General features: G+C 39.3%; 2 protein-coding genes across 4 annotated transcripts in view; one reads left to right on the forward strand and one right to left on the reverse strand.

Moving 5' to 3' along the window:
• Nucleotides 1-21262, forward strand: part of PLPP1 (phospholipid phosphatase 1) — a 111544-nt gene extending 90282 nt beyond the window's left edge. For all 3 annotated transcript variants that reach the window (XM_020997228.2, XM_020997237.2, XM_020997243.2), the window contains exons 4-6: nt 4030-4087; nt 19733-19909; nt 20796-21262. In XM_020997228.2, coding sequence (XP_020852887.1) covers nt 4030-4087; nt 19733-19909; nt 20796-20927 — 367 coding nt within the window. In that variant the 3' untranslated portion in view covers nt 20928-21262. The remainder of the gene's footprint in view (nt 1-4029; nt 4088-19732; nt 19910-20795) is intronic.
• MTREX (Mtr4 exosome RNA helicase) overlaps nt 21121-24483 on the reverse strand; it is an 87568-nt gene continuing 84205 nt past the window's right edge. Inside the window, exons 26-27 of the mRNA XM_020997216.2 lie at nt 21880-21984; nt 21121-21405 (exon numbers count right to left, since the gene is read on the reverse strand). Of these exons, the coding sequence (XP_020852875.1) occupies nt 21353-21405; nt 21880-21984 (158 nt within the window). The 3' untranslated portion in view covers nt 21121-21352. The remainder of the gene's footprint in view (nt 21406-21879; nt 21985-24483) is intronic.

Below are 24483 nucleotides of genomic sequence, written 5' to 3' on the forward strand. Positions count from 1 at the left end.
TTAAAAATGTCTGGGAAAACTTATAAGCAGGCTGGCAGAAATTAGGCCAAGACTAGCACCTTATACCATATTCTTCAATACGTTCTAAATGTATTCTGATATGCATATTAAATGTAGTACCATTTCACATAAGGGATATAAGCAATTACAAAAGATTATGTAGGTAATTTTGATTATGTGATAATATTAATAGCAGCTATCATTTATATAGCCACTTTGCATTTTATAAATGTTACCTCATTTGATCCAACTGTTTGGGAAATAAGTGCAGTTATTATATCTCCATTTTGCAAATGAGGAAACTAAGACAGTTGCCCAAAATCACACACCTAGTAGCATCCAAGGTGGAATTTGAACTCAGGTCTTTTTGAATCTAGGCCTAGTGATCTGCTGTATTCACTGTGCCACCTAACAGCCCTTACCATGAAATTGAAAAGTTTCTACACACACACACACACACACACACACACACACACACACACACACACACCCACCCCAAAACACCTAATGCATCTAGGTTAAGAAGGGAAGTGAACAAATGATAAAACATTTTTGTATCACATTTCTTAAGTGTTTGGTATCCAAAATGTCTCTACATCAAAACCAAAAACCATTCCCTAAGAGATATGTGATTAAAGGATGTGAATAAACAGTTCTCAAAAGAATTGCTTATTCATTACATTAAAATTAAACTGTTACTCTAAAAATTAAACTATTAATAACCCTATAATATGAATGCTAAGAAAAAATGCCAATCAAAACAACCCTGAGGTTTTATTTTACACCTAGCAAAATGGCAAAGGTGACAAAGATGGGAACAGTCAATGTTGGATGGGTTATGATAAAATAGGTACACTAGTGCATTGTTGGTGGAACTGTGAAGCAGTACAATCATTTTTGGAATCAGGTAAATATAGTAACTTAAATGTTCATTCCTTTTTGATCCAGAGATCGAATTACTAGGCTTAGACCCAAAGGGAGGTCGTAAAGAAGAAAGTCCTCATTTATGCCAAAATATTTATGGTGGAACTTTGTCTACTTAGTAGCAAAGAAATGGCAATAAAGTAAGATACCTGTTGGTTAGAGAGTGGCTTAAATTGTGGTACATGAATATAATGAAATATTACTGTGTTGTAAGAAATAATGCATATCAGTGAATCTAGAAAAGCATGGAAAGATCTTTCCGAATTGACACAGAGTAAAAGAAGCAGAGCAAAGAAAACAGTTTTTACACTGTGACTCCAATGGAGGAGAAAGGACAACCACCCAACCCTTGACAATGAGTATAGTTAATAACAGGATAAAATGTTTCATTAGTAACTTGAAAAATTTGCTTGTCAGTCTCACTTGTGACATTTCTTACAATCCACATGAGACTTTTTGGTACAGTTATTCTTTTGACTTCATGAAATTCTGCAGCCCTTGATTAGAGAGTGTGGTTCAAAAAAAAAAAAGGCATTCTTGCCTCTTTGCATTTGTTGGAATGTGTTTGTTGGTTTCAAATCTCCTAAGTTTTGTTTCCTGATCAGGTAGCCTGTGGCCTGTATCGGTCCAAACAAAACCATTTTTGCGTTTGTTTTCAGGCTGACCATTTCACAGCAGATTTGTTGGAGTAGTATTCCACTTGCATTAAGAGGTTTTATTCAGTATATAGTAATATAGAATTATAAATATATATCAGTAATAATTAACTAATAATAATATCTTCCATCAAAAGTTTATGTTTCTTTACTCCATATGAAGAGGTCCTTCTCCATACCAAAGCAAACCCCTCTACATGCACAAGTGAATCCATTCCATCGTGTTTCTTCCAGCATACTGCCCTATCCTTTCTGCTCTCTAAGTTTCAGTCTCTTAAGTTTCCCAGCTGTGTACAAACATGCTTAGGCCTCACTCTCCTTAAAAAAACCCTTATTTTGGAATAAGCATAGGCAAAGATGAAATTAAATGACAAAATTTTGCAGATGACACGTTGGGTTTTTATTTTATGTTAGAAGACCTTAGAGAATCAGTGAAAAAAACAAGTGAAACAAACTCCCGCAAAGTTGCAGCACATATATTATCAGCATTTCTGTATATTAACATCAAAATCCAGTGGAAGATGATATAGTAATTCTATTTAAAATAACCATAAAGTATAAAATACCTGCCAAGACACACACACACATACACACACACACAGAGTGTGTGAACACAATTGCCCGTGAACACGATTAGCAAACATTCTCTGTGCAAATACAGAGTGAAATAATTATAAAAATAACAATGGATAATCTGAGTCAATATAATAAAAGTGACATACTCTTAAATTAATTTACTAATTCAATTCCATACCCAAACTACCAGAGGATTACTTCATAGAACCAGAAAACAAAATGACAAAATTCATGGAAGAAGAAAAGATCAATAATAAATATTGAAGGATTTAATGAAAAAATAATGGAAAGGAAAGTGGCTTAGCATCTGTATCAGATCTTGTAATATACTACACAGTAGTAATCATCAACAATTTGGTTTTGGTTAAGAAACAAATTTATCAGTGGAATAGATTAGATATACAATATATAGAAACAACCTAAGAGAGCCCATTTTTCAAGAAAACCTTGTGAAAACTGGGAAGCAGAAATTACTTATAGACCATTTGTTCATACCGTATACCAAGACAAGGTCCAAATGATTGTATGACTTAGAAATAAAGGGAGACATCATACACAAATTAGAGGTGCAAGGAAGAAATTATCTGTCAGACTTACAAATAGGCAAAGAGTTTATGACACATTAAGAGAGAGGGTCACAGGAGATAAAATGGCCCATTTTTATTACATAAAAAAGTGTTTATGCATAAATCAATTCAGCTAAAGTTAGAAGTGGGTAAATGGGAAAAAATCTTTGCATTGTTTCTCTGCTAAAATGTTTCATTTCTAAGATTTATCTGTCTATGAAATTTTAGACACTTTGTGTGATAGTTTATTTAGATGATGTTTTCTCTGAGACAGTGGAGCATAGTGTGCTGTGAACTGTTGGGGCCACAATTCCAGTTGAGAAGTTTCCTGTATAGATTCTTAGCCCAATCATGTTTCTCTCATAGTCCACAAGGCAACTAAGTGCCAGGATTCTGAATTCTTGGGCTCTTGGTGTGGTACAAGGGAGAATTATGGACTGGTCAGTACCCGTAGGACAGTCAGGATGCATAATCACATGTCTTCTTTCTGTATTTAAAATCGGTACAGTCTTTGCTACCATTTCACTTTGCCATTATTTTTCCATTTTGTCTTTAAACAAATCATAAAATGTATCTTTCTCTGGAAGACAAAGAACCAAATTACATGTACAGAAAAGACAAATATGTTCCAATCCTTTATAGGGTGGTTGTAGCACTTGGCTTTCCAGTGAGCCTTGTCAGTTTACTTTTAACCAAGCGGCCCCCCAGCTGTCCCTGCAGCTCAGCTGGCTGTATTGCTTGCTTTTAGAAGTTGGTCCCAGGTCCCTGCAGCCTTGTGGTGCAATGTCTATATCCAGTCTCAGGGGTCAGACCCTGATAGATGTTTCTTCTGCTAGTGAGGTTGATTTAGTTTTCTTCATTTAAGGTCAGTGTTAAATATGCAGAAAGGAATTAGTATGCTTTTTTTTCTGACCAGTTTTAGAGTCAGAGAGAAATACAGAAATGGTTTTTTTTTTTAGTCTGTGATTTGGAGAACTTGCTATCTTAATCTTTAAGGAAGTTGATACAAACATACTTATCAGAGTTTTTCCAGAGCTAAAAGGAAGATCCGATAGTTTAATCTTTACAAATGAGGAAACTGGAGTCTCAGAAGTGATTTTCCCAAGGTTACACTGACTCTTTAATCAGACAAGGGAAATAACATGGACTTCCCAGTTTAAACAAACAAGCAAACAACCCCCCCAAAAAATAACCCCCCCACCATTTCCATTTGTTTCTGGCTGTGAAAATTTTGGTAACTATTTGTCTGAATTAATGTAGAAGAAAGGAAGTTAATGTCATTCTTTCTCATCTCCTTTTTCTTCCAGATTATCATTTTATTCTGGGCATTCTTCATTTTCCATGTACTGCATGTTGTTCCTCGCAGTAAGTATTTCCTATTTCTTACTCATGTATACTGTACAGTATGAAGTTAATGCATTCAGTATGTGTATTTCTTCATGCTGTTTGACAGGCAAAAGGCACAGCCCTAAGAAATTTCCAACAGGCTTCTCTTCAGAGTCTGTTGGATTCATATCCATCACATAGAGCTGAGGTCAGGGAGGATGAAGGGATTTGGAGTGTGAGATATTAAGAGCCAAGGTATTCTTTAATTTAAGAAGTCAGGACAAAAGGCAGCCAGCCATTTGTTTTAGATATCCTGTCTCTGCTATAGCTGAAGAAAGATGGCTTTGAAGATAGGTTATTCTGGCCATTGGAGGGGTCAGTTAAAGCAAGGCATAGCTTTAAATATGGGAGACGTGTAGGCAGTTGAGAAAGTGGGCAAGTTTACCTGCTGACATGCAGGGATCGTGAAACAATTGCAGGAGCCCAAACAGAGTGGAAGATGTCTCTCAGTGGGTTGCAACAAGAACTTCTGGATATCTTTTGCGCTAAGAATTTTTTTGTTTTCCAGGATAAGAAGCTCCTTAGAATATGATGAGGGAGACAGTAGCTTCTGTACAGTAGAAGAAAATTATTTTCAACTGCTTTCTTTCATCAACATAAAGCATGGGGCTCAGGGGATCTGTCTTGCTTGATAATATAATGCCGTGTTTCTCATTAGAAAGGAAACTGTGAGACCAGTTTTGCTCCCCTCAGTCACTAGATCTTCCCCTCTGGAGTGTCTGGTGTCTAAGGCTTTAAAATAAAAGGCAGCTGCTGGTTGCTTCACTTTGAGCAAGTTTTGGGCTGTCTTCCACTTTCTGACATATTTCCTAGGCTATTTTCCATTAACCTAAAAGTTTCAACTCCTCATCTTTCCCTGAATCGCCTGGCATTAAACAGGATCAAAATCCTGGGTCTGATTGATTGAATCAGGCTCTTAGCCTGTGCATTTGCTCCATTTTCAGTCATTTTGATGTTTTGTGTCAATGTTTCCATAGCTCCAAGACGAAGGTGTCGGAAGACTATTGAAACTTCCAGGGGAAAGGAGTGAAACCTATGCAAACCACTGAAATCTGGGCAAACCACTCTCTGCGGAAAGAGTGCATTCCTGGCAGCTACTTTGTTCATAAAACTAAGCTGCATTGAAGGGTTGGCTTGCTCTTTGTGGAGGCTGCTTGGATAACCATGTGCCTTAGAGCTGTGTAGCTCTGACTGACTCAGATGTCTGAGTAGAACTTTTAACTTCAGAAAACTGGCTTCAAATCACAGCATACTAATGCTTTTTACAGATTTATCAGTCTTGATTACTTAAATTCTCTAAATGAATTGCTGGGATACAGCCTTATTGTTATTAGGAAGCAAGCTTTTTGTGGTTAGTTTTCACATAATGGATTTAAAACTGGAAAGGAAATCTGTTTGTTATCTAGCCTGGGTCTCTTATTTTGCAGATGAGGTTTTTGAAGCCCAGAGAGGAGGTGACTTACCAAAGGTTTCACAGCTAATAAATGAAGAGCTATGGTTAATTTTTTTTTTCAATTAACAAGCAGTCATTTTCTTTTACCTCTCATTTCCTGTCTATCTCCCACTAGAGAAAAAAGGAAAACAAAACCTCATAACAAAAATGCATTTTGTGGTTGAGTCTATTTTTCAGTTGTGTTTGACTCTTTGTGACCTCATTTGGGGTTTTCTTGGCAGAGGTACTGAGCTAGTTTGCCATTTCCTTCTTCAGCTCATTTTACAGATGAGGAAACTGAGACAAACAGTTAAGTGACTTGCCCAGCGTCACATAGCTAGTAAGTGTCTGAGGCCAGATTTGAACTCAGGAAAATGAGTCTCTTCCTGACTGCAGGCCTGGCACTGCACCATATGTATCAAATCATAATCAAATGCATAATCAAGTAAAACAGATTCCTTCATTGGCGGTGTCCCAATATATATGTCTCATTCTGCATCTTGCGTCTGTTATCTCACTGTCAGGTCATGTGGTTTATCGTTGGTCCCCTGGAGTTGTGATTGCACTGATCAGTTTTTCAGAGTTATTTGTACCAAGTTGTTATTACTGTATAAATTGTTCTCTTGGTTCAGATCACTTCATTCTGTTGTCATTTCGTAAAAGTCTTCCCAGGTTTCTCTGAAGCCATACCTTCTGTTATTTCTTAAAATATAATGGTATTACATTATATTTTAATGCCATACTTTATTTAGCCATTCTCAGATTAATGGGCACCCCTGTAGTTTCCAGTTCTTTTTCATCACAACAAAAACATGTATCAACATTTTTGTGTATATTTTCCTTTTTCTTCTATTCCTTTTCCTCTTTCTTTGATTTCTTTGGGGTATAGGCCTAGCATAGCTTCATCAAATGGTATGAATGCACAGTTTAGTGATTTGTGGGCTGGAGCAGTTTAGTTGCACATTGCTTTACAGAATGGCTGGACCAATTTGCAGATCTACCAACAGTGCATTCATGTTCCTTTTTCCCTACAGCCTCTCCAACAGTTGTTCCTTTTATGTCACTTTTTCTAATCTGACAAGCGGGAGATAGAAAGAACCAGGATTTGAACTGAGGTTCTCTGATTTTAAATCCAGGGCCCTTTCCACTCAGCTGTGTCAGCTTTGTGCTTCTGTTTTGAAGCAGTTGTAACCTTTGAGTGGGCTTCGATCATCTGCATCTGATGGGCCTTTGGTCATAGGGCCGTGGGTTTTGTCTGAATATTCCAGGATACCTGCGGTTGGTAGTGCTGCCTTGCCTTGCCTTTCTCCTTGATGGAGAGTGGGATGTGGGTCCCTCTGCTAGTTTGTTTTCTAGATAACTCCCTTCCCCTGTGGTATCGGGGGTGGGTATAATAACTCTGGAATTTCAAAAATCTGGAATTTTTGATGTGGCTTCTGTGCTACATTCAAATAATCAAGTTTGGTCTAGCCAGGGGCTGCTTTGTTGTCATCTAATTTATTTCCTGATCCCTAAGGCCTCGTTGTAATTGCTTGCATGTATGGAAACATGGTAATTTGTATTAATGACATAGTTGGAAGGTAGCATTATAGATTTGCAGCCACAAAGAACATACATATATATATATATATATATATATATATATATATATATATATATATATATATATATATATATATATATATATATATATATATATATATTTCCCCCCCCCCAAGACAGCTATAGGGAAGCCAAGGATTTAGAATCCTTTCATGTCAAGGTCACTGAATACTTTAATGTATATTTAGTACTGAGCTCAGTGGATTTTAATGAGGAATTTAATGAAAAAATGCTTGAAGTTAAGTTTCTTGCTTTCTGAGTTAATAGTTAATATTAGAAGAAGCAGAGTACAAGGACCAAGCTGTGCCAGTTGGCACAGTGCATTTTTTCAAGTCCATAAGGAAAAGAAAATCAAGAATAGAAGGAAAATAGGAATAGAAAATAGAAGATAAAAATTTTTATTTCAAAGTAAAATTTTTATGTCAATTGATGCTTCTGGGTCCTTGTAGTGTTTAAAAGAATAAAAAATTATTTGTTTTAAAACCTAGTTCTTCTCTAAAAACCTCACCTAACCCTTGATGTTTTAAATAGATAATATATAGGTGCTGGTTATATACAGTCCAGAGCCACAACTTAGGGTCTTGGAGGAAGGAGTGGGGTGAAGAAGGACATAGTGGTGTTTGTCTCTTGCCTGGCCGCTGTGTAAGACTCCCATTTTACACTAATTGAATTTTCTGAGGAAGTAACAGTGATGCTAGTTTAGCAGAATGGAGTTTATTCCAACTGTAGCTTACAGTTTCCTGTTTAAAACACACACCTACATATATCTGAAAAATTGCCATGGGATATATGAGTTATTTGCCCTTATAAAGGTTTTAAGAAACAGCTTTCTAATTTCCTGAGTTCATTTAGTAGAAGTAAAATTAATAGCAAAATTTATGCTTCTTTACAATGATATAATCACCCCACCCCTAGTTGGGGGAAGGGTGATGGACATAATGAATGGTGGTAGGGATGGTCAGAGCTACTGAGAGCCTGACTCATTTTTCCAAATTGTATGTTTGTGTGATCACACTGAATGGAACTCTGTCTTTGATGTGTGTGAATGAATTCGACTAGGACAGTGATTCCCAGCCTTTGTTTTGTGGTACCTTATGGGGAGTGATGCTTTCGCATTTATATATATATATAGCGTTTTACTTTTGTTCTCTAATTTTATGCTTTAAAAATTTCTTGTGAATAAGAAGTGGATAAATCTGTTATCTCCATTTTAAAAGTGCAGAATTGCTCCTTGGCTCTGAGTCCTCCATCTTCTCTTTCCACCCCAGGGATGGTCCTGGGAGTGGATTAGCCCGTCTCTACTTGATTCCTTTTTAATGGCAGCATGTGGTTTGAGCCCAGCGTTTCATCCTCGCCTCGCTGCTCAGCATTCTAGGGCTTTTTGCTCTTGTTGTTTGTCCTTTGTTCCCAAAGAGGACCATGACGTCAGGAAGGTGATGCCATGACTTGCAAGTGAATTGCATTTAAGTGAGGCTTGGCAGTGCATTCACCAGCCTCCTCTCCTGCTCCAGAGCCATCTGGGTCCGGTGGCAAGATGGAGATCAGGCTGACTGGAGACGGCCCTCGAGGCAGCGGGAGATGTTGGCCTTTGTCAGCTCAGGTTATTCCCAGGTCTCGCTTTGTCTCAGGCAATACCCGTTCAGTGATTAAGGCTAGGTAAGAAATGAGGCTTAGTATTCTATTGAGAAATAGAAGGTATTCAGTATTTCCCTTCTACATTTTGTCCTGTAGATTTGACTGCTTTGCATTTGTACTCAGATTATGTGCAGTTGGGGTTCTGCTCTTGTATTTCTTGTTTTCACACTGTATGAGCAAATAGTTTGGAGAGACAAGGACTTCTTTGAGTCTTGCCTGGATATTGCTCCTTCTCGGCATCAGGAGGACATGTTTAATTATGTATTCTTCTTCCTTATGCCTTATGTATCTGTTTCTGCTAGGCTGGGCAGTTTGAATCTTTCTAAGTAAACAACATCTGAGGGGAATTGGGCCTTCCATAAATCCAGCAGAAGCTGTGACCTTGATAATAAATTCTGGGCTTACTCACTGCCTTCTTTCAGGTGTTCAGTAGGGCTAGTTAATAAGGCAACTGAACATACACATTTTTCTCAATAAGTTTAATTGACTAAAGGAAACACCTTATTGCAAGAGACTGACACAATGGAAGATATTCCACTGAGGCTGTCAGATGCAGCCAAATACTTTGTATAGAGACCAGTAAAAGTGGTATTCTTTCCTACTAGACACCATGTTATACTGGCCATTCCAATTCTTCTCCTCTTTTCTGTACCTGCTACACCATCTCCTTTGTAGCAGAAGACCTGGTCTCCTCTTTACTGAGAAAATAGAGGCTGTCTTGGGCTCACTGTCTTGCTGTGTTGGGGGGTGTGGAGTCTTTTCCTCAAAAGGCCCTCAGCAAGGGGCAGCTAGGTGGCACAGTGGATAGAGCACTGACCCTGAATTCAGAAGGACCTGAGTTCAAATGCGGCCTCAGACACATAACACTTACTAGTTGTGTGACCCTGGGCAAGTCACTTAACCCCATTGCCTAGCCAAAAAAAAAAAAATTCAACAACCTACCAAAAAAAAAAAAGGTCCTCAACATTATTCCCCAAAGAAGCAATTGGATGGTGCAGTGGATAGAGCACTGGCCTTGGAATCAGGAAGATCTGAGTCCAGTCCAATGTTTAACATTTACTAGCTGTGTGACCCTGGGCAAGTCACTGCCTCTTTCCTCAAAGAGCACCTATTTCCCACGGCTGTTATAAGGATCAAATGAGATAATAATTGTTAGAGGTTTGGCACAATAGGTCTTTTTAATAAGCCCCTCCTTCCCTTTTTTCCTTCTTCTCTTTCTTCCTTCCTATCTCTTTAACAGCTGTGTGTAGGGAGACAAAATGAGAAGGCTGTTTTAAATAGTCCAGGAAAGGACCTGAATTTAGGATAGTAGCCTTGTGAATGGAAACAAAGGAATGGATATGAGCAGTTTTTGTGGGGGTAGAAAGGACAAGATTCAGCAATTGACCGAGTCTTTGGGGTGGGGAGAGTGAAGAGGTAAGGATGACACAGAGGTCGTCAGCCTGGGCAGTGCTTATGTCAAGAGATGGTGCCCTTGGCAGAAATTAGGGAAGTTTGGGGGTGGGGTTAGGTTTTGGATGGAAAACAACCGAGTTCTGTTTTGGACTTGTGAGTTTCAGGTGTATGTGTGCATGCCCACACTCCAGTAAATGGCTGAAAATGCGTGACTAGAGTTCAGGAAAAGATGCTGGAGGCTGGATCTTAATCTGGGAGCAGAGGGATGATGCTTAAGCCCACAGGAGCTAATGAGGTCACCAAACGAGATCCTTGGTGATCTCCCTTTCTTTGTCTCATTCAGTCTTTCTTTATCTCCTGGCTTATTCCTTGCTTCCTATAGATATGCCTAGGACTTTCCCACCTTTCAGAAAAATCCCTCTATATAAACTTATCATCTCCTCAAGCTATTGTTCTGTATTTCCTCTATCTTTTGTAGCCAACATTTAAAACACTCTAGTGCATCTCCTACATTTGTGTTTTATTAACTTAGACCCTATTCGGATTCTTTCAGCAGCTCCAGTTCCCATGTCTTTCGTGTACCACACTACCCTAAATCACAGTGGGTCATCACGAATAAGCCTCAGAACTTGGCCACTCACCTCTTTCTAGCAGTACCCCTTCACATAAACACATTCAGCATTTTTAGGGAATGGGGAACTGTAGCAGCTTGTGATGTGTCCTGCCTTCAATGAGTTAGCAGCCCTGCTTTATGTTGTTAAACAGACAGTGGGGGTCAGATGGGAAGGAGAGAGGCTGCCCCATGGCAGGGTGCTTGCCTAGTGCATAGACAAGGCCTGCTCTTTGGAGCCATTTGTGGATACCAAGTAGGGTGTGGAGGAAGGGAGTTAGGGAAATAATAATAGGGAGTAAATCAACTTGACTAAATACAAGTTTAGTGATTGGGTCTGTCAACCTCAGATGTAAAGCTTTAATGAAAATGAAAATCCAAATAAATAGTTTTGTTTTTTAAATGACTCTCTTCTTCTAAGTGAAATAGGATGGAACCAGCTGTGTGCTGCATTTCACTGAATATCAGCAATGGAAATATTTACTTGACGTGGATGTTGGACTCGGTTTTCATTTCAGCCTCTGAATACACAGATGTCTCCTTGCTTTCCAGGCCTCACATTTATGTAAAAACGTTTGACCGCAAAAAAAATAAAATCCTTTGCAGATGACTCATCTTATTACCCTGGGCATCTTGGCCTCCAGGGCCAATCTCCAATTGAAGCAGGGCTCTAGTCATTTAAAGATGCTTTTTGGTGGCCAAAACCTTCCCAGTCGTGAACTCCTGGCATCAGAGAGTGATTTCAGTTAGAGCTTCCATTCCAAGGTGCAAGGTGGAGTTGTTTACCCTAAAGAAATTGTTTCTGGATATTGTTTCCTGCTTCTTAAATAGAAAGGCAACAGATGAATTAACCTCACGGAAAGCAGCATTTGTTCAGAGGACAGGACTCAGTGGACACGGTTTCTTTGCACACAGTACTTTCACACATGCTGTAATAGTTTTCTCTTGGGTGGGGCTAAATGCAAAAGTGTACCTGAAACTGTGTGACCGTCTTTGACAGAATGGACCTTAGAATGAAGAGGATCATAGTAGTACTGGTACGTCAGTGATGTATTCCCAGAGTACTTTCTTCTGATGTTGATTGCAGCTCTTCTTGACCATAGTTAATTGACCACAGTAATTTTCTGTAGCTGAAAAATCATCACCTTGTGGCATATCTCCTGCCCACCTCGATTTAAATATTTATTTTTAACATTCTTTTCTTTTTACATTCCAGATTAAGTTCCAAATTCTCTCTCACCCCCTCCCATAACCACTGAGAAGGCAAGCAATGTGATATCAATTATATGTGTGAAATCATGCAAAACACATTTCCATATTAGCCATATTTCAAAAAGAGCAAGAAAAACAAAGAGTAAGGAAGTTATACTTCAGTTTGCACTCAGTTCATCAGTTGTCTCTCTGAAGATAGATATTTTTTCATCATGAGTCCTTTGGAATTGTCTTGGATCAGTGTGGCCACGTATTTCAGTTGATCATCATTAACAATCATGTGGTTACTGGGCACAATGATCTCCCAGTTCTTCTCACTTTGCTTTGCATCAGTTCATATAGGTCTTACCATGTTTTTCTGAAATCATCCCCTTTGTCATTTCTCACAGCACAGTAGTACTCCATTACAGTCATGCCACAGCTTGTTCAGCCGTTTCCCAGCTGATGAGCATCATTTCAATTGCCAGTTCTTTGGCATTACAAAAAAAGATGCTATACATATTTTTGTACATATAGGTCTTTTTTCTTTGCTCTCTTTGGGATATAGACCTAGCAGTGGTATTGCTGGGTCAAAGCGTACGCACAGCCCTTTGGGCCTAGTTCCAGATTGCTCTACAGAATGATTGGACCAGTTCACTGCTCCACCAACAGTTTGTTAATGTACCTGTTTCACTCATCCCCTCCAGCATTTGTCATTTCTGATAGGTGTGAGGTGATATCTCAGTTATTTTAATTTGCCTTCCTCTAATCAAAAGTAATTTAGGGCATTTTTTCATGACTATAGATGTGTTTCATTTTTTCTTCTGAAAACTGCCTGTTTATATCCTTTGATCATTTATCAGTTGGAGAATGGCTCTTATTTTTATGAATTTGACTTAGTTCTATACTCAGTATATATTTGAGAAATGAGGCCTTTATCAGGGAAAATTGCTGTAAAATTTTTTGATATTACTTCAATGTCTATAGTACCTTGTAGCAAAAGGTATTTTCCCTGATTATCTCTTTTAATTAGGTCTATTTTTGCTTTTACTTTGTCTGAGATCATGATTGCTACCCCTGCCTTTTTAACTTCAGCTGAAGCATATTCGATTTTGCTGCAGCCCTTTTAAAAAAACTGTGTCTTTCTGTTTCAAATGTGTCTCTTGTAAACAGTATATTGTTGGATTCTGGTTTCTGATCCAGCAGGCTATCTGCTTCCATTTTTGGGGTGAACTCATCTTCTTCATTTAGTTATGATTACTGTGTATTTTCTTCCATCCTGTTAGCCTCTTCGTTTTCCTCTCTCCTTCCCTCCCTCCCTCTCCCATCTCTGCTAAAAAGTCTGTTTTGTTTTTAGCTACTGCCTTTCTTACTATAAGTTACATTTCTAATGCACAACTGAATGTGTATGTATTTTCTTTCCTCTTTGAAACCAATTCTGTTGAGAGTAAGGTTCAAGCATTGCCTGCCATGCCTCCCCCCATTGTAAAAGCTTTTCCTTGAACACCGTTTTTATGTGAAAAAGTGTTCCTCATTCTACCTCTCTCTTCTCCTTTCTCCCAGTGCATCACTCTCTCTCACTCTTTCATTTATTTTGGAGATCATTCCTACATAATTGACTCCAACTCATGCCCTCTGTCAATGTAAACTCTTTTTAACTGCCTTAATAATGATAAAGTTCTTAAGAGTTAAATGTGTCATCTTCCCATGTAGCATTTTAACTTTATTGAGTCTCAGACATCTTTCACATTTTTCCATTTTGTCCTTCTCTTGAGTCTTGAGTTAGAATCTCAAGTGATCTGTTTCAGTTTTGGTCTTTTTATCTTTTGAAAGTCTTCTGTTTTGGGGGCCCCTAGGTGGCGCAGTGGATAGATAGTGGTCTTGGATTCAGGAGGACCTGAGTTCAAATGCTGCCTCAGACACATAACACTTACTAGCTGTGTGACCCTGGGCAAGTCACTTAACCCTAGCCAAAAGCCCAGCCCCCCTCCCCGCCCCCCCAAAAAAAAAGAAAAAGAAAAGGCTTCTATTTCATGCAATATCCACTCCTTCCTTTGAAGGATTACACTCAGTTTCGCTGAGTAGGTTATTCTTGGTTGTAATCCTACCTCCTTTGCTTTCCAGAATATCATATTCTAAGCCCTCTGCTCCTGTATGGCTCTATGACATTTGAATTTTCTTTCTGGTTGCTTTAAGTATATTTCTTTGACTTGAGAGCTCTGGAATTTGGCTATAATATTCCTGGTTTTTATTTTGGGATCCTTCAGAAAGTGATGATTAAATTTCTATTTTACCCTTTGGGTCTAAGATATCAGGGCAATTTTCCTTGATAATTTCTTGGAATATGCTGTCTAGATTCTTTCTTTGATCATGGCTTTCAGTATAATTCTTAAATTATCTCTCTTTGTTCTATTTTAGGTCAGTTTCATTCTTGACTCCTCTCTCCCCTCCCACCTCCGTCCAATCTAACACCCACCCACCTACCCCCTGCCACCCTGGGCAGGCCCTCATCACCTCTGTAGATTTTTGGCTGGCCTCCCTCAATCAAGTCTCTGCCCATTCTAGTCCCATTCTGTATTATCACGGTAACCTTTCTGAACAGCTAGTCTGACCATGTCACGTCCTCTTCAGGAAGCTCCACTGCCTCCCTGTCACCTCGAGAATAAAATAGAAAGTCCTCTATTTGGCTTCTAAACCTCTTCACAGCCTTGCTCCTCTGTAACTTTTCAGTGTTCTTATGCTTTTCTTGACTCCACCCAATTTGGCCAGCTAGACTGGCCTTCTGGATGCTTGTCACACAAGACATTCCATTTTCTGATTCTGTTGCACCTTTCCTGGCCGTCCCCCATGCCTGGATGCTCTCCTTTACCCCTTGAGGGCAACGATTCTTTTCCCTTCTGTGTCCCCATTGATTGGCACAGTGCCTAGTGCATAGTAGGCACTTCATAAATGTTTGAAGTAGAAAGAACTCTAGGAGAGGCAAAGTAATGATGCCATACAGCAACCCTGTGAGGGAGGTAGCACAGATATTACTCTCTCTCTTTGATGACGGAACTTACATAAGATTGGGGGGAGGGGGGGAGGACAGAGGGAGTGAAAGATGTTTTTCTAAAACACTCTTTTCTCTCCTGTATCTGCCACATGCACTCAGTTATGAAATAACTTGGAGAAAACTTGCCAGAGGGATGGTGTTGGGGTGGGGGGGAGGTGCATACCATAGCTATTTTCTAGTATTTGAAGAGAGGTGACAGGCAAAGAGGGGTTAGATTTGTTCTGCTTTGACACAGACTTGGGAACAATGGTTAGGTATTGCAGAAACACATTTAGCCCTGGTAGCATAAACTTTCCCATGTTTGGAGGTGTCTGGCTGCCTTAGGGCAGGTGGCTTGCCCTCATTCATGGTCTTCAAACAAAGGCTGACCACTGGTCTTGTATGTTATAGGGGCAAATCTGGTTCAGACTTCATGAAGTTTTTAAAGAAGAGTGTTTCTGACCTTGTGATATAGATTTGTCAGTGAGTGATTCTCTTCCTCCCTCCTCCCCCCACCCAGTATTCAGTGTCAAAGACCCTAAGTTGTTTAATGAATAGACTACTTCACAAAGCTTTCACAGAGATCCAAACATATACAAGGAAAGCCAGCCTGATAAGCCAGCCTCCATAGAACTGTCTGCTGTGCCACTGAGGGGTCTCCACTGGCTTAGTTGTTTTTCCTTTTGAGATATTCAACTCTCCAGTCACAATCCATTCAGGGAAAACCAGGACAGAGGTCCAGCTTCTCCTTGCTTACAGGTAGCCAGTTCTCATTATGGGAGAACAATTTAGGAAGAACATTGGCAGATTGGTGCCTGGGAACCCAGTTAGCAACAATACAGTCTGTAGCTTCAGGATTTTGAGGGGTTGGCATGTTGAAGTGAGAATAGATTTTCTCCTGACTCAGAGCAGCACTGGGCATAGTAGATTGCTGAGTCTGTTGTGAGAAAAAGCTCCACTTGGAAATTAAGAGTTGTCCAAACCTACATGATTGCTCCATTCCTGGAGGCCTTAATGTGATGCCTGGAGAGGGATTATAGTATAGATTGTACTAGACGACCCCTGAGGTCCCTTCCACCTTGTGTTTCTAGGAACATTCAGTTATTCTGATGATTCTTTTTTATCTCAGTTAAATTCTTTCTATTCCCATTGTTGCCACCCTGGTTCAGTATCTGGAAGCACTGTGATGATCCTCCTAATAATTAGCTTTCCTTACTCCAAATCATCTTGCAGACTGAGTTTTAGAACACCCCCTTTCATCATTCCACCTAAATCATTAAAGAACTGGGAATAGTTGATTATGCCATTCCCCTACACAAAAATGTCAAATCTGCTGCCCACTGGAGAAAATGGAAGATCCTTGGCTTGGCAGCAGTTTGACCTTAACTTACATTCCATTCATTAATAACCACCAACCACCACTACTACTGTAGGCAGACTTTTTTCCTTATTGGCCCTGGATGCCTTTCTACCTCATCTCTTGTTTTCATGAAGTTTTGATTGAATGCTCTCTTCCTCGTGTTGCCTCCAGGATCAGTATAAAATTCTGTTTTGTTTTTAAAGCCCTTCCTGACTTGGACCCTTCTTCCCTTTCTAATCTTCCCTCTAGTCCAGTGATACTGATCCCCTTAGCGTCTGTTACAGAAGTAACTCCATCTACTCATTCAACATTTTCACTGGATGTCTTTCCTTTATGTTTTTGCAGTACTCTCCTACTCCATCTCCATCTCTAGCTTTTCCTGGTTTCCCTCAAGCAGCAGCTTAAATTCCACATTTTGCAAGAAAACCTCAATACTAATGCCTTTACTTGAGAATCATCTCTAAATTATCTTCTATTCATCTTGGATAACATAGTTCTTTACATATTAGCATCTCCCCCCAATGGCCAGCTGAAAAGGTAGAAAAGATCTCTGGGTGATCACAGGAGGGAGGACTAAAAGGAGGGAAATGATAGATGCAAGTAACATTCTGAAGGAAAAAACGGTATTTGGTGACTGGTGAAGGAGAGAGAAGTCATAGATGATTCCAAGGTGTCAAATCTAGGGGACTTGGGAAAAAACCAGATAATTATCAATAAACAGGGAAGTCTAGAACTTGAGGTGCTTATCTTCACTTAGGGGTGAAGATAAGTCAAAGCCAGGAGACTGAATCAGTTCAGTTTAGGAGAAAATGAATTGCAGAAGAGCAGAAGCATTGAATTCTGGAAAAGGGAGACCTAGTGTCCTTGGAAGCAAACTATATTCATGGCAGGGATCAGAACAGGAATCTTAAGGGTGAGCTGTTCATGCCTTTAGGGAAGGATAAATCCAATGGAATACATCATGGCAAGGAAAGATTTCCTCATACTTGGCCTTGTTCCCTTTTTGGCCCACTAAGTTGATTTTTTTCCTGACTTGAAGCAAACCTTTTCGAGAGACAGTTGTTTCAGCAGACTCTGAATTTCAACACAGCATAGTGAATGTGTGAAGGCTGAAGCCACCAATACCATGATAAAGACATTGAGGGAAAGGAACCTGAAAACCAGCTTGCCCCCTGGATAGTGGTATCATTTATTCAATGCTTAGTTTTACCTAAGTAGTAAAGCCTACTTATAGGGAAAAGGGACTTTGTAGCATCTGGATGACCTTGGAACAAATCCTGATTACTGTTTAGATCTATTTTCTCATCTGTAAAATGAGAGGGTTAGTTTTTTTTTTTAATTTTATTTACTTATTTTAATTTTTTGCTAGGCAGTCGGGGTTAAGTGACTTGTCCAGGGTCACACATGTCATGTGTTGTGTGTCTGAGGCCAGATTTGAACTCAGGTCCTCCTGACTCCAAGGCCAGAGCTCTATCCACTGTACCACCTAGCTGCCCTGAGAGGGTTAGTGACTTGAGAGTCTCTTTCCTTTCTAAGTTTGTGATCCTGGAAACCTTTTTGATGGGAAGTGTTTGGTCAGGTGGTGGACTGTGGATATCTTTTTCTTGATAACCCCTGCTTTTTCCAGCATTCCGTGCAAGTGTGATGGCCTCTCTTATTTTGCTAGTGGGGCTGTTCTCCTCAATGTGATCCTTGGATACATCCCAGTTACCTTACCACACCTTCTTCCTCAAGTACTTCTGCCAACTTCCTGACCTTTGTGAATTGCCATGTGTCCAGAAGCCTTTTTGCCACCATCTCACATTGGGTTCCTTCTCACTGCTTTTCTTTGCTTCCCTTTCTCTTTCCCTTCAATGTACAAACCTTCAAGAGTCTTAATTGGAAAAAGTTTACCTTTGCTCTGTGGAACAATTCTGCTGGAGCTTATCCTCTCACCTGTTCTATTTCTGGTTTTAAGGTTCTGATCTTTAAGAATCTGAAAAAAATGTTTTAGAAATAAGAACCACTGAACCTTAAAATTAGAAGGGATGTTTTAGAGGTCATCTAATGTACTCTGAACAACAGAATCATTTTTTTGGAGGAAAAAATAAAATGACCATGCTTAGTGACATTCTTCTGTTTTTGTAGTATGTATTCCTTGCAGTGTCATTCATGTTTTTGTCTTTGTCTTCCTAGTGATTAGCTTCCTTTAACTAGGCTGGCTTAAATGGATTAACTGACAGTGTTGATAACTCAGGCTACATAAGAACTTTTAAGTCTCAAAGAGACAACATCAGTATATCAGAAAGAGGAATAAGGAGATCCAAAGTGAGCTCATTATATATGATTAACAAACCAGAGAGAGGGAGTTGTTGCCAGGGGACAGCAGGGGCTGAGGCTCACATTAACAGGGAATGGTTGACTAAAATTAGTTGGCTTACTGTTATGAGAAGGTAATGCATTTTAGAAACCTGTAGTAAGTAGGACTTGTGGTGGTAAAGACCACCACAAAAAAGATCCTGTGTCCACAAAGCAGGAGTAATTGAATCAACTAATGTATGGAATTTGGGAGCACTGTCTTGGAGAATGACTAAAAAGGCCAAGCCCCAAATCAAGGCTCTTCCCACTGAACCACACTGCCTCTTCACTAGACTGTATAATGAAATAGGCAGAACACACTGAGTAAAATATTAATCTTACTACGTTGGAGATGAATTTTTTGTTAAGTTCTAAATTACTTTAAAATAGACACACAGTCCAAGAACTATCCTAATTTGTCCAAGGTTCTGTTGCCTTGGTAACCTGTGGTTGGGAAATGTTAGTGAGAAGGGGGAGGCTAAATAAGGATTCATTTGGGGGGCAGCAAGTTCACCATTGGAGCAGCAGGAGGTAGCCTCCAGTTTCTGGCTAGGACTGGCCAAAAGGAGATAGGGAGAACTTCATTTATGGCTCACCTCTATTCCCAGAGAAGTTGTTAAATATTTTCTCTAGACTGGCTGGGATAGAAAGTAAGAATAAAATAAGATCCAAATCAACAAGTATGGGCTGGGCCCCCACTGTGGATCTTGTAACTTAAACCCCTTCTTACAGATTTGTTGAGGCAGTAGTTTTAATCCCCATATAAACGTTACTCAGTTGTGCAGCAAATGGCAATAGATGTTTAACTGGCCAGTATCCTTTAGTTATTAGAATCCTTCCATTCCACACTTTGAAAACAATTTGACTTCAGTATCACATTTGATTTGTTCTTGATGATAAATAAATTACAAACCTTTTAACCCTTAAATTATGACATAAAATAAAAGCACTTGATAGGGGAGTGTTTTAAATGGGCACATCAAGGGAAACCTTTCGCTCCATGTCAAGTCCCTGTTTTCTGTTTTCTTTAGCTTTATCTCCAAGCCAGAATGAAGGCAGATTGGGCACGACTTCTGCGCCCCACACTCCAGTTTGCTTTCATCGCTTTATCTATCTACGTGGGGCTTTCTCGTGTTTCTGATTACAAACATCACTGGAGTGATGTGCTGACTGGACTCATCCAGGGAGCTGTGGTTGCAATACTTGTTGTAAGTATACAAACTCAGGTGTAGACCAGCCTTCCTAGAGTAAAAGGAGGAATTGGACCTTCAGATCAATCTCTATCTGCCTCATCTTAAAAATGAGGAAAGTAAGGCTTCCAGATAAAGTGAATTGAGTTAGGGGTGGAACAGGGACCATAAACACCCCTACCTCCTACCCCCCTTTTTAAAATCCAGGTGAAGTATTCCATTCAGCCAAAAAAAAAAAGCACCTATATGTAATGCAGATGGATTTGAACTCAGGTCCTCCGGACTACAGGGCCAAAGCTCTATCCACTGTACCACCTAGCTGCCCAGAGAGGGTTTGATTGAAGATAGAAGTATAGAAATAATAAGATACATATAACATAGTCCCTGTTCTCAGGGAAATAATTATATAACATGAAGCATCTAGGAAAAATTCTTAAGCTGTTCTCTTTTAACATTTCAGTAGACAAAAAGTACAACTCCCCCGTTAAAATCACTAGAGGTTGGGGTGTACCAGACCAAATCCAAACCAAGAGTTTTTGTTTTTGATGGGTGGATTATTATCTATGAAACATATGAAACATTCTATAGAATGTCATTGCTTTGGGCTTAGTTATTGAGAAAGTTACCAGATCATCCTCTTACTTCATTGAGTATTTAAATAGATCATCACCAAACCGAAATGATAGGGAGCCTTGATGCTGCTGCTGCAGGAATGGAAACATACTGCTTCATACTTAGCTGAGCATTAAGGCTTTTTACTCCAAGAGAATTTGATGGGCAAAGTAAGAATACAGAGAATAAATAAAATGGAAATCTGATCCCTTAAACTTAGTTATTTCTCCCCTCTCCCCCCAGTTTACTCTAGAGAAAATTTCAGTAAACAATATTTTAATCTACTTCTTAGGTTGTATTTGTATCAGATTTCTTTGAGGAAAGAAACTGTCCATTTAAGCAAAGAAAAGAAGAGGACTCACACACAACTTTGCATGAGACGTCAACAAATGGAAATCATTACGGAAGCAATCACCAAGCATAAAGAGCTAAAATCGCCTGCTTTCTAAAGGAAAATGATAACAGCAGGAGGAAAAGATAATGATCATTTTCTCCTGGTGTAAAAAGCCTTTAAGGGACTGCTGCTGCTATACCTCTCAAGACGCCCACTTTACCTGTGTATATAGTCACATTTAACACAATAATAGCTTTAAAATTCATTCAAAAGATTTCAAACCTTTCACTAAAAACACTACCCACCTGTACATTTTTTTATTAAAATAATGTGGTAATGCTTTTATGTACAAATGTGTATGTCATATACTTTGCTAGAATGATGCTTGTTTTAAATACAATACAAATTAAAATGTTTATGATGAAGAGTTGTCCATTTGTTTGTAGAAAATTCAAAGAGCTCTCTCTGCAGTGTTGAACAGGGACATGATGGTTGCCATTAGTAACTGGTTGATTCTACAGGTAAAGGCTTGCAGCAAACACAATATCTCTCTTGATTTTGCTGATTCCTATAATAAAGGAAAACAGACATGAATACTAAGTTAGCAAGAACATTGTGTGTATACACAATGGCAGAACTGAATACTTAAAACTGGTGAGAAACTTAGCCTAAAACCTGGTCCTAATTATTCAACCTCTCTAGGCTTTGGAACACTTTGGCTGGCACTGGTGATATTGACGGTGACATTCCCTGTCAATGAATTTGGAATAAAGAGGTACAGTGGAATCAAAAAAAGCTGTTTAAGCATCAATACTAATTCTGATTTCATGCCTCTAAACACTTGGCCTTCAACAGGCCTGGCCCACTTAATCCACTTACCCAGATAAGAAATACAAGAATGCATATTTCAAAGCAAAAGAGCCCCCTAGAAATCCAACACATAAGATACTACATTAACACTTTTAAAAGACAAGGAGCCCAAAGTTTGACAGTTTAGAATTATTAGAATAAAAAATCCATTGGTTATGGATAAGTTACAAACCTTCTGCAAATTTATTCTCCAGCTCAGTGTTTCCAATAGCTTTTGCAGCTTGACACATCTGCCGAAGCAATTCTTCCAGGCGCCTCATACAACGAATTATGCTGCCTAGTCAAAAGGAAGAACAATTACTTAACTGCTTAGACCTGGAAAAATTTCTGTCCCGGGGTAAGGCACGAGAACGTTTGTGTTGAATTCTACATATCCCCATTGCCCTGGAAGTTTTGAAGCTAGCAATGGATTTGAATTCATAAAGCATTTTTCCCCTAGAAGAGTTACAAGCTTGCTAAAAGTTTACCCTGGGAAATATTTGGGCCTCAGCTCGAAACTTGGCTCTGTTATTTGCTAGGTGTGTGACCTTGGACAGCTTCAGCTCTTGGTGTCTCACGAGATCAACAAATCTGAAGTTAGAAGGAGCCTTAGTTCAAATCCTTTGTTTTACAAATGAAAACAGGTCAAGAGAAGTAACAGTCATACACCTATATCGGGAAACTGGGAATTAAAAGACTGATCTTATGACTCAATCCAAATGGCTCTTTTCCATTGTAGCACGTCAGGGGCAGAGCCAGAGAGTTCTCAAGGTCTCTGCCAGTTCTACAGTCCCCACTTATGCAGGGCAAGAACTAGTATGTCAAGGCCAAGTACTATCTCTTCCCCATAATCTCCACTGAAGTTCTGGGGACACTAAGGCTCTTGTGCTAGAGGGGTGCCAACTCTTAGTCTCAGATAACTGAAGGCCCACAGAGTTCTCAAAATGCAGATCACTTTAGGAATATCCATTACTCCCATTCTCTTTTAAATAGCACCTTCATTAACATAAAGAAATTATTCACGAGCATTCATGAATTAATGAACAAAAAATCAGTGAATCTATAAGGAAAGCACAGTTTGCTTGCTTGCATTAAGATAAAAAGTACTAAAACAAAAGACTTCATCTTATCCACTCTATGTTGTTCAGTGTGTCATGACCCATTTGGGGTTTTCTTGACAAAGACACTGGAGTGGTTTGCTGATTCCTTCTCCAGGTCATTTTATAACTGAGGCCAATAGGGTTAAGACCCTTGCCCGGAGTCTGAGGCTGGATTTAAACTCAGGTCTTCCTGACTTCAGGCCCAGCACTCTGTATGATGCCCCTCTCTGGGTTATATACTGTCTCATAATATGCTTGATTACCCATTCCTACAGAGCTTTTCTCATAAGATTGCCACATACCTAATTTTTAGTTCAGATAGTAAAGGGTCCAGGGCCCAACATTACAATACATCCACAAACCTTATATATTATAGAACCTGGACTTGGCCCTCCACTGATCTTCAAGCTTTTTTTTTCTCTTTTGGCTAGGCAGTGGGGTTAAGTGACTTGCCCAGGGTCACACAGCTAGTAAGTGTTATGTATCTGAGGCCACATTTGAACTCAGGTCCTCCTGAATCCAAGGCTCTATCCACTGCGCCACCTAGCTGCCCCAATCTTCAAGCTTTTAATCAATAAACCTGGATGAAGACATTTCTTGTCAAATCTGCTGATGCTCATACAATCACAGATTTAGGGCTTGAAGTTTACTTAGTCCCACACCCTTGGATCTTTTAGATAAGGAAATTCAGGCCCAGTGAGGTTGAGGTTGAGCTTGCCCAAGATCACACAGGTAAGTGAGAGCTAAATGCAGGTCCTGACTCCAAATTCAACATTCTACTGCACGACGCTGCCTTCCAATACAAGTTGAGAAGGAAAACTTATTTTTGTAGTTAAGACTCCAAAATACCTTGAGACTAGAAAAATGGCAGTCAAAAACTGAATACTAGGTGAGGCTGCATTGAGGGGCAAAGTACCCAGAATAAAAGTTGAGGCTTTTGCTATAAACTGTTTTGTAAGGCCACCACTAAAACACTGCTCAGTTCTGAATATCACCATTTTCGGAATGATGTAGATAAGTTGGAGAATATCCAAAAGAGGATAATCAACTTGGTGGGAAAACTGTAGACTATGACCTATGAGGATCAGTTGGGAACTGGGGATATGTAAAGGGAAGATTAGAAGGAGAGGAGATCAGACCTGTTCTGCTTAATTTCAAAGGTCAGAATTTAGGAATAATGGGCAAAAGTTGTCAAATCAAGCCAAAAAAATTTAGGCTTGATTTAACAGTAATTCCACAATACACTGAGAAGCCTGGGTGACCTACATCACAGGTACATTACAGAAGGGATTCTTGTTCAGAGCCTGAGGCCCCGTCAAGGACACAACTTTTTCTGACTTTGTGACAGTCATCCTAAGACCTTAAGCAGTTTTGGCAAAGCACAAGGCTTCTCAGGGGGGGAAAATATGCGTAAAATTCTAGAAAAACACAATTTCATGCTAACATTCCCTGTTAAACTGAAATTTTATAGTAAATTTTTTAAAATTACAAAAAAAGTCAAAAATTGTTAGCTATAGATATTTTTTGCTAGTGCCATAAATTGAATGCTTTCACGTGTACATCTGAAACAATTTCTTTCATTGAGAACAATCTACTTTGTTACTGTCAGGTCAACCCAATGATCTCGCAGGGTATCCCAAAAGTCTTGGTGCAGTTTTAAGCCATTAAAGCTTTTGGGACAAGTCAACTTATCCTAG

This window comes from Phascolarctos cinereus, unplaced genomic scaffold (genome assembly GCF_003287225.1).
Source record: "Phascolarctos cinereus isolate Bilbo 61053 unplaced genomic scaffold, phaCin_HiC Scaffold_4;HRSCAF=312, whole genome shotgun sequence".
Lineage (NCBI taxonomy): Eukaryota > Metazoa > Chordata > Mammalia > Diprotodontia > Phascolarctidae > Phascolarctos > Phascolarctos cinereus.